At 40.9% G+C, this 15,066-nt stretch overlaps 1 protein-coding gene across 8 annotated transcripts in view; it reads left to right on the top strand.

Moving 5' to 3' along the window:
* Positions 1–15,066, top strand: part of CACNA1A (calcium voltage-gated channel subunit alpha1 A) — a 407,588-nt gene that overhangs the window by 264,469 nt on the left and 128,053 nt on the right. For all 8 annotated transcript variants that reach the window (XM_077470422.1, XM_077470419.1, XM_077470424.1 and 5 more), the window contains exon 31: positions 14,129–14,245. In XM_077470422.1, coding sequence (XP_077326548.1) covers positions 14,129–14,245 — 117 coding nt within the window. The remainder of the gene's footprint in view (positions 1–14,128; positions 14,246–15,066) is intronic.

Below are 15,066 nucleotides of genomic sequence, written 5' to 3'. Positions count from 1 at the left end.
GATATGTGAAAAATGCAGTGCTCTGCTAACCTATATAGTGCAGTGCTCAGGCTCCACGAATAACTGAATATTACAGTGCTGGAGGAATAACACAATATTGCAGTGCACTGCTAGATTAATATTACAGCGCAGTGCTAGATGAATAAATGAATATCACAGTTGGATGCTGGATGAGAAACTGAATATTGCAGTGCACTGCTGGATGAGTAAATGAATATTGCAGTGCACTGTTGGATGAGTAACTGAATATTGCAGCGCAATGCTAGATGAACAACTGAATTTCACAGTGCACTGCTGGATGAGTAGATGAATATTGCAGTGCACTGTTGGATGAGTAACTGAATATTGCAGCGCAGTGTTAGATAAATAACTAAACTGAATATCACAATGCACTGCTGGATGAGTAACTGAATATTGTAGTGCACTGCTGGATAAATATCTGAATATCACAGTTATTTGCTGGGTGAATAACTGAATATTGCAGTACGCTGTTGGATGAGTAACTGAATATTGCAGTGTACTGCTGGATGAGTAACTGAATATTACAGTGCACTGCTGGATGAATAACTGAATATTGCAGTGCACTGCTGGATGAATAACTGTGCACTGCTGGATGAATAATTGAATATTGCAGTGCACTGCTGGATGAATAATTGAATGTGTGTGTAAATAATGCAGTGCTGAAGTATGGGTAAGTAATGTAGTGCCGTGTTGGAGTATGCTTGAATATGCGTGAAAAATTTTCTGCTGTGCTGAAGTACTTGTGAATATTGCAGTGCTGTGCTGGGATGTGTGCGCAAATAATGAAGTGCTGTTTTGAAATGTGTATATAAATAATGCAGTGCTGTGCTAGAGTACTGGTAATGAATGCAGTGCTGTGATAATACATGTATGTAAACAATGCTGTGCTGTGCCAGAGTGTTGGTGATTAATGTGATGATATGCTAGTGTATGTATCTATATGCAGTGCTGCACTGGAGTATTAATATTGCAGCTCTGTGCCAACATTTTGGTGCAATTGTGTGCTAGAATATGTATGTGAATAATGCAGTTCTGAGCTGCAGTACCGTGCTGAAATGCGTGTATAAATAATGCAGTGCTAAAACGTGAATGTGGATAATGTTCTGCTCTGCTAGGATATATCCTGCCTTTGTTTAGCGTGTGATGTTGGTGGATGAAAATGTGTGATTGTATAGGAGGAGAAATGCTCTGGGTGGGTGATATGGGGGTGAATGGTTGAGCGCTCCACATGAGTGGTACAGCCCTGTGATTGGATGAATCAATGCTCTTCGAGGGTGGTACAGTACTGTGAATGGGTGGTACTATAGACAATCCGGTGCTCCTATTGGGTGGTACAGTGCTTAGTGGGGCTCCTTCTCTCCTATAATGATCAGTTTATCTCTGTCTTGTCTTTTTCATGTCTCTCTCTATCCCTCTGATATTTTGGCCCCCGGCAAAAAATAACTCATCCAATCAAAATGCACTATGAATCTCATGTGTCCATCCATGAAACTGGTCTGTGACTTCATGCCAACTACACCCCACCTCCCCCATATACCTAACAACCCTCACCCCCAACCCCACGCACAATTTCCTGCCGCAACCTCTTCCATCTACAACTGCATCGCAGAACCCGGTTGGTTTGTAATTTATGACCTAATGCATAAACATTAGCTACTGCATGTCAGAGGCTGTGCACTCCAATCCACCCCATCCCTCACTCCTGACTCGTCTTCCAAAAAAATCTAGTGTATTCCTAATACCAGGCATTAATCCTTGAAGCTTTACTACAGCGGCATTCAGTACATGACATGCCACTGCTTCCACCAGTTACATGTCAGTCTGCTCTTACTAATGACACTTCAGAAACCTTCACTCGGCATATCACTCGGCCTATTTGCCATCTGTAGACTATAGATCTGATTTTCTACATTTTTTTTTATTTTAAATCCAAGAGATGCCCATAAACATGCTGCTTAGAAGAGTTGACACACGCAAATGTAAAGAAAGTCTCATCCAGTCTTTTGAATGGCATTTGGCATTTGCTTTCCAACCAGGCAATAGCATTATCTGCCCACTTATGTGGTTTTTAGGAACTTTTATTTTTTTCTCTCCTTAGGAGAAAACTTGTCAAGAGAGAAATATGTAGGTTACTCCCGAATGCGGACTTCTTCTGATAATGCTAAATGCCTGGCTGTCATGCCGATGTTTTACTTTTTTTTTACAATACGTTCAATGACCTGGAACAAATATGACAAAGAGAAGTTCAGACTTCTTCTCGTCTGCTGTATGCTTGTTCTTGGTCTGCACCTCAAAAGTAATGCCGGCAGACATAGACAAGCAACTAGCATTGTCAGAAGCAGGCCAGCAAGGATAGATCACAGATTTTTTTCATGATAGGTGTTTAGCGGGGATGTGGAATGATTAAATTATTTATATCTGGCCACGCATGACTGGTCCACCTAAGTCAAAGCCTAGGGGCAGACAATACAAGATTGCTGCTGTTACCATTAGTAGTCATAGATGTCTCTTCTTTACTTCCCTATTATGCTGATATCACTTTGTTACTAACTGCTTGATTACCCTAGTTTTGGTACTAAAACTCATCCCTCAGAGGGCAATTTCCCCCACCATCCCACTGTGTGCCTTTATTGGCCACTGAAGCAGGGACATTGCTGGATTTGTGAAACACTTGGGTCCTGACAAGAGCAATAATACAGTTCACGTGGCTGCTCTGCAAACCTGAGCCAACTTGATGTACAGGCAGTCCCTGAGTTACATACATCTGACTTACATACAATTCCTACTTACAAACGGAGGGAGACAACAGGAAGTGAGAGGAAATCTCCCCCGAGGAAGAGATATTCACGCCTGTAATGCCCCATACACACGATCGCACTTTCCGACAACAAAGCCATGGAATTTTGTTTGAAGGTTGTTGGCTCCAACTTGTCTTGCATACACACGGTCACACAAATGTTGGCCAACAATTACGAACGTAGTGATGTACAAGACGTACGGCCAGCCGAGAAAAAGGAAGTTCTATAGTCATGTGATATCTCCATTACGAACGAAGTTTTACAAGACCGTGCGCTTCCGCCTCATACTTAATTCTGAGCATACATGAACTTTTGTGCGACGGACTTGTGTACACACGATCGGAAAGTCTGACAACAAAGTTTTGTTGGTGGAAAATTTGAGAACCTGCTAGCCAACATTTGTTGGCGGAAAGTCCGACAACAAATGTTCAATGGAGCATACACACGGTCGGACTTTCAGCCAACAAGCTCACATCCAACATTTCCCATCGGAAAGTCTGATCATGTGTAAGCGGCATTAGAGTTATCACGGGGAAAAAGCTGTCTCCACTGAAGCTTTATCACCAATCCTTCCTTCAGCAACCCAAAATTTCCAAAATCCAATTGTCACAGGAACAGAAAGTGAGCTGAAATCTTCTGAACAGGGGCACAGACAGCAAAACAAACATTACAGGGGGTGCTAACCCTTCCCTATGCTATCCAATACTTTAAAATATTTTTTTGGGCTGGAGTTACGGCTAAACAATGTACCTGTTCCAACTTATATACAAATTCAACTTAAGAACAAACCTACAGAATCTTGTTTGTAACCGGCGACTGCCTGCATACACTACACATACATGACAAAGTTCTTGCACTCACAAAATATGCTTTAAAGTGTTAAGCCAATTTTTTTTTCCTATTATAGTTCCCTCTGTTATATAACATTAAGCTCCCCAGAAGATGCCATTTATAAAAATATGCTGTATAATTCCTTATTTCAGAGCACTGCTCGGCGCTCACTTGACTGTCCGCTGGTCTCCTCTCCTGATCTGATAGCCGCAGGGGGAAGTGCTGGGTATCCCCTGCTGACGTCAGCTGGGGCGAGCAGAGGAGGAGACCAGCAGACAGTCATGTGGACGGCGAGCCGTTCTCTGAAATAAGGTATTGTACAGCATATTTTTATAAAAGACATCCACTGAGGAGCTTTATGTTATAGAACGGGGAAGTATATTAGGAAAACACTGTAATTTTTACAGCAAGAGGGGAGGATCGTGGAGTGGACAGAGCTGACAGGCAGGAGGGGGGGGGGGGTAACTGTGGGCACCCGGCTGTGACAGCTTACGGCTTCACGGCCGGCCGTGCACTGCACATGAACGAGTCGCGCTGTGCTCTCCTATTGGCCAGCCTATCTTCTGGGACCTGAGTTGTGTCCCAGAAGAGTGCTGGCAGGGAAGGGCCGCCTAGGGCGAGAGGAGGAGTCGCCTAGGTGTTTCAAAGTTAGAACACAGGAAGTGGGACAGGAAGTCCCATGAAAAAAAAGGGTACACACTCCTCCCACCCCCTACACCCAAAAAATTTACATACCAAATGTGGCATGTCAGGAGGCGAGGAGTGCTTAAAGCGGAAGTTCCACTTTTTGGGTGGAACTCTGTTTTAAAATAGTTTGGGTCTTCTGCAACCAGCAATTGTTAAGGCGTTGGGGTGGATTGTGGATTTACTAACGATAAATAGACTGTGCACTTTGGAAGTGCAGTTGCACTCATTTTCCCCAGAGCTTAGTGAATGTGATAAAACTTTACTTTGTAAATAATACTCAATCAGATGGAAGGAAAAAAAAAAATTTTGGTTGCACTTGATTGGATGATGGAAATGAGCAGAGCTTCACTACATTCATTAAGCTCTGGGGAAAATGAGCACAGCTGCACTTCCAAAGTGCGCAGTCTTTATTAAATCCACCCCAATGAATATTATGGTCAGAGCATGAAGTATGTAATGTACATGACTGTACAGAATGCAGTTCTCAGGTGTATTTAACATATTGTATAACACACAGAATGCAGTGGTCAGGAATACTTAGGACAGCACAGAGCACAAAATAGTTCAACATAAGGGGAATCTAGCGTGTTGTTTAGCACCGAAGCCACTGAATTTGGATCCTGAGTAACAAAGTGAACCCAGGATAAGAGGGGAGCATTAAAGAGGCTTTGCTAGTTAAAAAAACGTAAAAGCAGTTACCTTGTGTTACCCTCATTTAGCTAGATTTTTTACCATGTATAAGTAATCATGCTAGCAAATTTGATATTGTAAAGCAGGGATATGCAATTAGTGGACCTCCAGCTGTTGCAAAACTACAAGTCCCATCATGCCCCTGAGTGTCATGCTTGTAACTGTCAGAGTCTTGCTATGCCTCATGGGACTTGTATATCTGCAACAGCTGGAGGTCCGCTAATTGCATATCCCTGTTGTAAAGCAAGCCACAAAAAGCATCACATTTGTAGATATGTTACCTGTGGTGTACTGTAATGCCCGTTCAAGTTACTAAAGCATTTTTTGTACCCCTGTTTAAATGAAAGTAGCACAGCCAGGCCTTTTCCCATTTGGTAAAATAGAATTTTTAGTAGCATATTTAGAAAGAACAAGATCAGTATGATCTCAAAAGTTTATTTACTGCCCCAAGACATGTAATTAAGGCCACATCTTAATCATGCACATCATTTGAACCCATTTGGTTCAATATAAAGCCAATGAAATGTGGGAAAGAGTGACCCTGTTTTCATACAAATTCATACACAATACGTTTTCTTCAGTTTTAAAATATTAACTAGCCAGCAAAGAGGCTGCCTTGATATTAGTGGATAGTAGACACACTATAGTAGCAGTAGGTATTATTGAGGGGTGTACAGCCCCAATTTCAATAATCTTCTCTTTAAGCCCAGCCTCTCTTTTTTTTTCTGCCAGTACCAACATTCTCAACTCTCCTTTCCTCCCTTCTTCCTCCTGAAATCCCTTGCAGTCTGATTACTGAATTCTGCATGCATGAACCTTTCCACCCCTTTAAGGATTTTGATTCTGCCTCTTGCTATGCATGTTGCACTGTCCCAGCCAAACACCAGGCAGCTTCTGGGGTACCTCTAACCATGGCCACAACTACCACTAAGCCAGAACTATTATAAACTTTATTCAATTTTATAGCAGCAATATATTCTGCAGAATTTAAAGAAGAACAATGACCCATTCACATCAGCACCTATCCCAATGGAGCATAGAATCGAATGTCCCTTACCACAGTTTGGCAAACACACAGTGAGTTTATGTGGAAGTGTTTTGTGGTAGAATCCCACAAAAGCATGGCAAAACATACAAACTCCAAACCAGGCCTGAACTGGCATTTTTGCAGCTCTAATAAATACTATAAGGGTTGCTGTACCCTTTGTGAATGTTAAGTGGTCCTTTTTACCCTGTTTATAATATCAGTTCAGGAATATTATTGAGCTTGGCAAAGCTAGGGTCTGGCCAAAGTACTAATCTCTAAACCAGAGTACTGCCAGTGTTCTCACCCTTTTTGATTAAATATCAAGCACGCTTTACAGTAAAGATCCTTTAATATCAGAATATTGTGACAATACTGTAAATGAGACAGAAAGTAGGGGGGGCATCTAATGAACTGGGCAACTTAGCAAACAAAAAAAGCTTATAGAGGTTCTAACATTTCCCCACTCAACTAAAACATGTGTTAATGCTATTGTGTCACTGTTAGCTCATTTCTTTTCACTTTCTGTTCCAGATAGAACATTATTACTGTGACAGGGAGTGAAGGTAAATCACCCCAGTGAGGGAACAGAGGCTTAAATTCTTCTCTACTATGTCCAAAGCTATAAAAAAAAATTGCAGGAGTGGACCATGGGGAGGATTTACCAAAGGCAAGTTGACTGTGCACTTTGGAAGGACCTTTCCTCCAGAGCTTAGTAAATGAGGTGAAGCTTCACTTTGAAAGGAATACCCAATCACTTGAAAGGAAAATAAAAAAAACAGCATGTTTGCTTGCATATGATTGGAAATTTAGCAGAGCTCCCCCTCATTTACTAAGCTCTGGAGCAAACGCCCTTGCAGGGTGCAAGTCTATTTGCCTTTAGTAGATCCACGCCAAAGTCTGACAAAAAGATACAGTTGGGAAAATAATTATTTGGTCTCCTGCAGATTTTGTAAGTTTGCCTACTTACAAAGAAATGAAGAGTCTATCATTTTTATCATAGGTGTATTTTAAATGATAGAGACAGAATAGCAACCAAAAATCCAGAAAAAAACACAATACAAATATTATAAATTGAGTTGCAGCTCAGTGAGTAAAATGAGAATTTGATCCCCTACCAGCCAAAAAAATTCGGGCTCCCACAGACTGGCTACACTATGTGCGTATGTGGTCCACAGATTTGTCCTGTCAATTTAAGAAAGTGCTCCTAAAGACAACTTGTTATGTGTATAAAAGACACTTGTCTACGGAATCTCTTTCTTCCATTCAAACCACACCATCATGGGCTAGACCAAAGAGCTGTCCAAGGAACCTCAGGGACAAGATTGTAGATATTAGACCTGCACAAGGCTGCAATGGGCTACAAGATCATCAGCAAGAAGCTTGGTGAGAAGGAAACAACTGTTGGAGCGATTATTTGTAAATGGAAGAAATATAAAAAAAAACCATCAATCGCCCTTGGTCTTGAACTCTATGCAACATTTCACCTCATGGGGTAAGGATGATCATGAAAAAAGTGAGGGATCAGCCCAGAACTACACGGAAGGAGCTTGTGAATGATCTCAAGGCAGTTGGGACCACAGTCACCAAACAAACCATTGGTAACGCAATACGTAGCCATGGATTGAAAACCTGCAGTGCCCCCAAGGTCCCCCTCCTCAAGAAGGCACATGTAGAGACCCGTCTGAAGTTGCCAATAATCATCTAAATGATTCAGAGAAGGATTAGGAGAAAGTGCTGTGGTCAGATGAGACCAAATTTGAGCTCTTTGGCATTAACTCGACTCGTCGTGTTTGGAGGAAGAAAAATGCTGACTATGACCCTAAGAACACCATCCTTATAGTCAAGCATGGAGGTGGAAACATGATGCTTTAGAGCTGTTTTTCTGCTAAAGGTACAGGCTATTTTGCCGCATTGAGGGGCAAATGGACGGGCCATGTATTATAAAATCTTGGATGAGAACATTCTTGCCTCAGCCAGAACACAGAAGATGGGTCATGGATGGGTCTTCCAGCATGAAAATGGCCCGAAACATACCGCCAAGGCAACAAAAGCGTGGTTCAAGAAGAAGCACATTAAAGTCATGGAGTGGCCTAGCCAGTCAATAGACCTTAATCCTATAGAAAATTTATGGAGTGAACTGGAACTTTGAGTTGGCAAGCAACAGTCAAGAAACCTTAAGGATTTAGAGAAGATCTGTAAAGAGTGGACCAAAATCCCTCCTGAGATGTGTGCAAACCTGGTAAGGAACAACAAGAAATGTCTTACCTCTGTGCTTGCCAACAAGGGTTTCTCCACCAAGTACTAAGCCATGTTTTGCTTGGGGATCGAATACTTATTTTACTCACTGAACTGCAACTCAGTTTATAACATTTGTATGAAGGGTTTTTCTGGTTCTTAGTTGATATTCTGTCTCTATCATTTAAAATACACCTATGATAAAAATGATAGACCCTTAATTTCTTTGTAAGTGGGCAAACTTACAAAATCTGCAGGGGATCAAATAATAATTTCTGCCATTGTAGAGGCAGTGCTGATCTTATTAGAAAGCCAAGCATGGTTTGGATTACATTTTAAAAATGTACCACCTCCAGTTCCAGGTTGCTATAATTATGTACTGCTTGGGTGGTCTTCTTTTTGCTCAAGCTACACACTCTTTGTGTGCTCATAATTACATCAGCATAGTCCTACGCATACATAAAAACTAACATGGCCTTTGGATTTATGATAGACTAAAATTTTACATGATCATTAGCAGTGTTAGTTCCATCGACTAAAATATTTTCTTTGACAAAATTAACACTATATTAGTCAACTAAAATATGATTAAAACTAAAACAATTCAGATGACTAAACAATATGACTAAAACTAAAATGGCATTTTAGTCAAAAGACTATGACTGAAACTAAATCAAAATTAGTACATTCGAGTCGACTAAATTCATTTTAGGCTACTAAAATCTAATGGGTTTAGTTAAATTTTAATGCATTATTTAAGCATTTGTCTAGAATTTCCAAACTCATTATATACTCCTAGAGTAAAAATATAATAACATGTTGTTATTGATGGTATTAAGGTTTGAACATGCACTACAGACACAGACTAAGCTTGGTTCACACTGCAGCGACTTGGAATCCAACTTCTGAGACCCCAAGTCGCATGAAATCTAAAATCCCATGTTAGTCAATGAGAGCTGTCTTAAAGTATTTGTTAAGCCACTGTGATATCTTCATATAATCCTCTGTGGTCAATAATGTTAGGTGCCCCAGTGTCTGTGTTTTATTTTAAAAAAAATGCCGTTCTATGCCTGATTTCAGAGCGCCGCTAGGCGCTCATGTGACCTGCCGCCTCTCCCGATCTAACAGCTACAACGGGAGGGGCTGAGAATTCCAGTCAGTCAGAGGAGAGGAGAGAGGCAGCCGGTCATGTGAGCGCTGAGCGACACTCTGAAATCAGGTAAAGAACAGCATTTTTTTTAAATAAAACACAGACACTGGGGCACCTAACATTATTAACCACAGAGGATTATATGAAAATGTAAAAGTAATTTCAGCAGCAGGAGGGGAGGGGCAGGCACTGTCACTAGCTGACAGGCAGGGAGGGAGGGGGGAGAGGAGGACAGAGGAGCGCTGCAGATGACAGTGGCAGGTAAACTGACCACAGTGTCAGGGCTCAGGAGCCATATTAAACAGTGGTCATTTTACAGAGGGAAGGGCAGAACCACGCAGGATCAACCAGGTATTTCAGGTGATACAAGAGGCCAAATTATACAGCACAAGCCATGTGCTGTATAACATGCTTAAAAGGAACATGAACCATTTTTTTTTTTTAGGGTAACAAATCGCTCCGACTTTAGAAAAGGTTCCTGTACTACTTCAAGACGACTTCCATCCAACCCATAGACTTTAATGGAAGTCGCCTCCAAGTCAGATCCTCATCTATACTGATTTGGATCCAACATTACAGGAAGCTTACACAGACATTCCCTGCAGTGTAGCCCTCCCCCCCCCCACACTTCAAAGTTGCATCAAAGTAGTACTCAAGTCGCCAGAAAATTGCCAAGAAGTCGCCTGGGAAAGTCACACCATAAGGTGCACAACTTTCAGGTCACAGTAGTGTAAACTGAGCCTTAGCTGTTGTGATCAGTGGCAGCCCATCCATTAGCCACATGTCCCGCTCCCTGATCTACATGCATGGCGCCAGACCACATGATTAGAGCCAAAGACTCTAAAAGACTTCAAAAAAGGGTGGGCTCTGGGCACACCCAGTTTTGTGACAATAGCGAATGATGATTCGCTATTGCCACACTGATCCATCTCCCAGCCAATCAAGGAGAGGGTCCTGAGGCCCATCACCCAATTGGCTGAAATGATAATCGATCCTATTGGGCGCCTAGAAGGAAGAGGGAGGAGACACATGGTGGAAGCCGCCTTGATGCAGAGGAGAGGAGATGCGATAGAAGCCGTAGGAGCACTAACCCGACCGACTGACTGACAGCGGAGGGGTGCGATGCCGCCAGCCAACCGGATGGGGGGTGGTTGTTTGCTGCCCCCCAAAATAAAAAAAACACCAGCTGCTACTGGTTGTGATATATGATTTATATATCACAACAGTTAAATCTGTGTCTGTAGTGCATGTTCATACCTTAATACTATAAATAATAACATGTTATTAGATTTTCTACTCCAGGAGTATATGAGTATGAAAATTCTAGAGAAATGCTTAATAAGGCATTACAATTTAACCAAACCCATAAAATTTTAGTCTACTAAAATGATGTTAGTCAACTAAAATGTACTGGAGATTTTAGTCGACTAAAATGTACTGGAGATTTTAGTCGACTAAAATGTACTGGAGATTTAAGCCGATTAAAACTAAAACAATTGAGATTACTAAAATCGGCTAAAACTAAAATGGCATTTTAGTCAAAAGACTATAAATAAAACAAAATAAAAATTTGACATCAAATTTAACACTGGTCATTAGCTTTTTTTTTTTTGCCAGAGATAGAACCAGATAGAAGATTAAGCAGAAATAGCTAATATTCTTTTCCCAACAGATAGCAGAGCAATACGGTTAAATGTAGTGAAGGTTTTTCCATGTAGCCCATGTACCTGTGGCAATGTTAAGCTGGCTGTACATGGCTATTTATTTTGTTCAGCCAGCGGGCTGAATGAAAAATCTGAACCAATTCCCCCATCCGCACATTTAAGGTGGATGTGAGAATCCTCCCCGTTGTGTCATTGTATTCTGACAGTAGGACTCTTCTGTTGTCAGATTACAGTGATCAGTACTGCAGCTGATTGGCTGTCTGTGCTGATCAAAGCAAAATTTCCAAACAAGCCCATTAGCGAGAAGTCGATCATTAGATTGAACAAGAACGGCCTTAGATGGCTGAACCGGACAATTTTTGATCCCTCTATGGGCATATTTAATAACTAGGGGCTTTCCAATCTACAGTCTTTAACCTTCCCTGGAAAAGCCATGGTAGATGAAAAAGCCATGGTAGATGAAAAAGCCACCGTAGATGGTTATTAAATTGCTTCCCTATCACACTCGCGCACTTTGAATATATCTCTGAGGGCCTAGTGGCAATTTATTTTATTTGCATGCATTTTTCACTCTAGTTGATGGCCTCATCAGTCCTCCACTGACCCCAGAAGCACCTGCTTTTTTTGGGACTTACATACAACGGATCCCTCACCATTTAAGAGTAATGTAACACAAGAAAGAGGAGCGCCTGAAAATGCTTATAAGAGGGTTTCTTTGCAGCAACTCTGCTAAAAAGAATGTGCTTCTACTAGTAGAATCTCTTTTTTCTTCCGGGGATCCGTTCCATGTGCGAGTGTAGAGGGCTCACATAAACGATGTGCTGTGTCCTGTCTCCACTCTGTCAGTTACCGTAATGCACAGATTTGGTGTGAGGAGTGGAGGAACCTGAGCTCTGCATGTGCCGTACACTCCTATTGTAAAATGCCTGCTTGTTTCCAAATACAGTGCATTTGGTTTGATTCTTGGTTCTTCAATGGAAAACTCAAATCTTTTACAAAATAATTGCTGGGATGAAGGAGGCAATGAGGCCCTCTCGTGGCCTTCGCTCTGCGCCTTTTTCCTGGTTTAATACAAGGGCCTTCTGTTTCAATGTGAAGTCTGCTTCAATAATTATGTCAATTAAAGAGGCTCTGTCACTAGGTACATGCATAACACCATCAAGTAAAGTGTGGAAACCATATTGCCTTTTTCTCAGTTATTAAGGTTTTGTTGTCTTTTGATGTATTACATAAAATCTGATATTGTTTTCTGTTTATGGCTTATCCAACCTATTTTAAAAAGTTTTCCCGTAACAAGCTTCACTCTTTCTACCATCTACTAGTGTGCTGATTTCACAGCTGAGGGCCATACGTGGTCAGGAAAGCAATCAGCAGGTATGAGGGGGCTGGTTTTTCAGAGAGGCCATGCCATAGACACCAATTCCATCATAAAAGTATCCATGGTATGATCTTGGCCTAAACTTTAGACAGCTCTCTGCTTTACAGTGGAGGTTAATAATTGTGAATCACTATAAGGCCTACCTAGGGTTGCCACCTCATCTCTTTAAATTCCAAACACGTATGAATTACACAGGTTCTGTGGCTGATTAAGGTGGTAATTAAACTCACTTGGTGCCTTATCTGCATTAAATTAGTTTCAGAACCTGTGTAATTCATATGTGTTCGGGTTTAAACAGATGAGATGGCAACCCTGGGCCTATATCACGAAAAAAGAATTTAACTTTTTTACTAGAGAACTTCTCCGCTGTAGCCCCATCTTGTATGGAGATTGCCATAGAAACTCCTGGAGATTATGTTGGAAAAAGGTTAGATCTGTGATTTGATTCTGGTATTCTGTGGTGATTACAGTGTATGTAAACCCTAATAATAAACTTATTTTATTTGCTCCCTTTTGGTCTGTTTAGTATACCATTGAAAGGGCTTTGTTATATCTGTTCAATAATTCCAAAAAAATAGCTGTTGATCCTGACAGAAATCCAGTACTGTCCTGTGTACTCTGCAGCCTATCTCAAGCATTGTTATCAGCACTATCCAGTTTAGCTCTGTGAACTACACAACATCGTCTTTGTTATACAGGAAATGATGAAAGGAAGAGGTGCTTAGTAGACCTAACACATCCGGCACTTAATGTCCTAGGTTAACAATGCTGTTCCTCCATACATACATTACATTGAGTGAGCCTCACCTTAGGATTGCCCTTTAAATGTGTTAGTGGCAGGATCAGCAGGTGAATATAAAGGGGGAAAAACAGCCTGAAAAAAATGAATGCAACCACCACATCTAAGGACGAGTATTCTGCAATATATTAAGATTTGGCTCTTGGGTTTAGATATACTTTAGGGAAAGAGAGTGAGAGAGAGGAACACAGAGAGATTTAGCATTAAAAAACATCAGTTCTAAAGCAGACAGCATTTCTTCCATAACCTTCTATTTCAGAATTTTAGTCTGTAGGTCCCTTGACCTTCCCTCTAGTTTCTAAGGACCACATAAAAGCCAGAACTCCTAAATCTCCCTCAAGTTATCCTCTTAGCATTGCCATAGCAATCGGTAAACCAGATAATACTGCAGTGGTAACTTCAACTTTCACTATTCAAAATGATTCCAAAACCTTCATAAGTGAGAAAACAAAGCACAGTGTCTTCCCTTTACCTGCCTTCCTCCGTGGCAGCATTATGTCTAGTACAAAGTGACAGGTTCTCTTTAAAAAGAACAGATGAAACAAATAAATAAAATTATTGCTAGTAAGACTTTCAGTTCTTACAAATTTTCTTACTGGATGCAAGAGTTTTCACTCTTCTGTCCTATCTGTCTACACTCCTAATTTGCAATATATTTGACCTCTTGCAGGAGGACGTGGGGTTTGCGGGAAAACGCAGGGACATTATGGTAGTTTGCTGCATTTACAGAAGTGTTCTTTTCTGATAATAATTTTATTTATTTATTTCGATCCGAAGAAGAAAATAAAATCATGTCTTCCTGTCTTCACTGTATTTTTTTTATGTCCCCTCCCATTTATGCTTTATAGGATAACTTTATCAACCTCAGCTTTTTACGTCTTTTCCGTGCGGCTCGTCTCATTAAACTTCTGCGTCAGGGGTATACTATTCGCATCCTTCTGTGGACCTTCGTCCAGTCCTTCAAGGTCAGCACATGTCAATACAAGAAATGTCTGAATATATACTGTATATGATCATATACTAGTGTTTGAATGCTTTGTATTAACTGTTGGAATTTGGTCTGTAAGCCACAAGACACTTTGTGAAACCTACAGAGTGTTGTAGATACTCATTACAAACTCTGTCTGGTGTAAGTGCCAGAAATGGTGCTACTTGGCACAGATTCATGTATATGTTGGTAAGGTGTGCATGAATCTGTTGCAGAATTGTCTCAGAAGTATTTTTTCTGCAATGTAATACTTTCACACGTGACACAGTTTATCCAGCATAGAAAACGGTTCTTTTTTGCCTCCACTTTCCTTATCTCCGATATGGCAGTATTTCTTTATGAATTTGTTGCACCAACAGCGACAGAGACATGCATCATGAATTTGGCCCTGGAAGGCATTGAATGCCTTTAGATCCAGGATAGGGTGTATGCATGCTTTGGCTTTGGGAACTGTGAACAAGTTTTAGTAGAAACTTTAAAACCTTTCCTTTTCTGAAACAATAGCAGTGACTCCAAGATAAAGGAGTTATCCCTGAGCAGAATGGAGGTCTGTTAGTTTTGGTCAAGATGTTGGCAATTTTTACAACTTAAAGCAAGGTGGCATTAAAAATGTAAATTCTAGCTTATTGCCTTTATCTATGCATCAGAGGTGCTTTAATCCCTGGTAAAAAAATTCTCCCTACTTCCTTCGAGAAGTGGAGAAATCTTCTCATTGCTCACAGGCTTCGAAGATTTTAGGAGTGTAAGGTTTGCAAAGGAACCAAATTTTGCACTTGGGCCTATTTGTCTGAGAGTAAC

Source organism: Lithobates pipiens, unplaced genomic scaffold (genome assembly GCF_037356315.1).
Source record: "Lithobates pipiens isolate NorthernLeopardFrog02 unplaced genomic scaffold, aLitPip1_a1.2 Scaffold_8, whole genome shotgun sequence".
In the NCBI taxonomy this organism is placed as follows: Eukaryota; Metazoa; Chordata; class Amphibia; order Anura; family Ranidae; genus Lithobates; species Lithobates pipiens.
The sequence above is the reverse complement of the archived record's forward strand: the minus strand, read 5'-3'. Positions and strand labels throughout refer to the sequence as shown.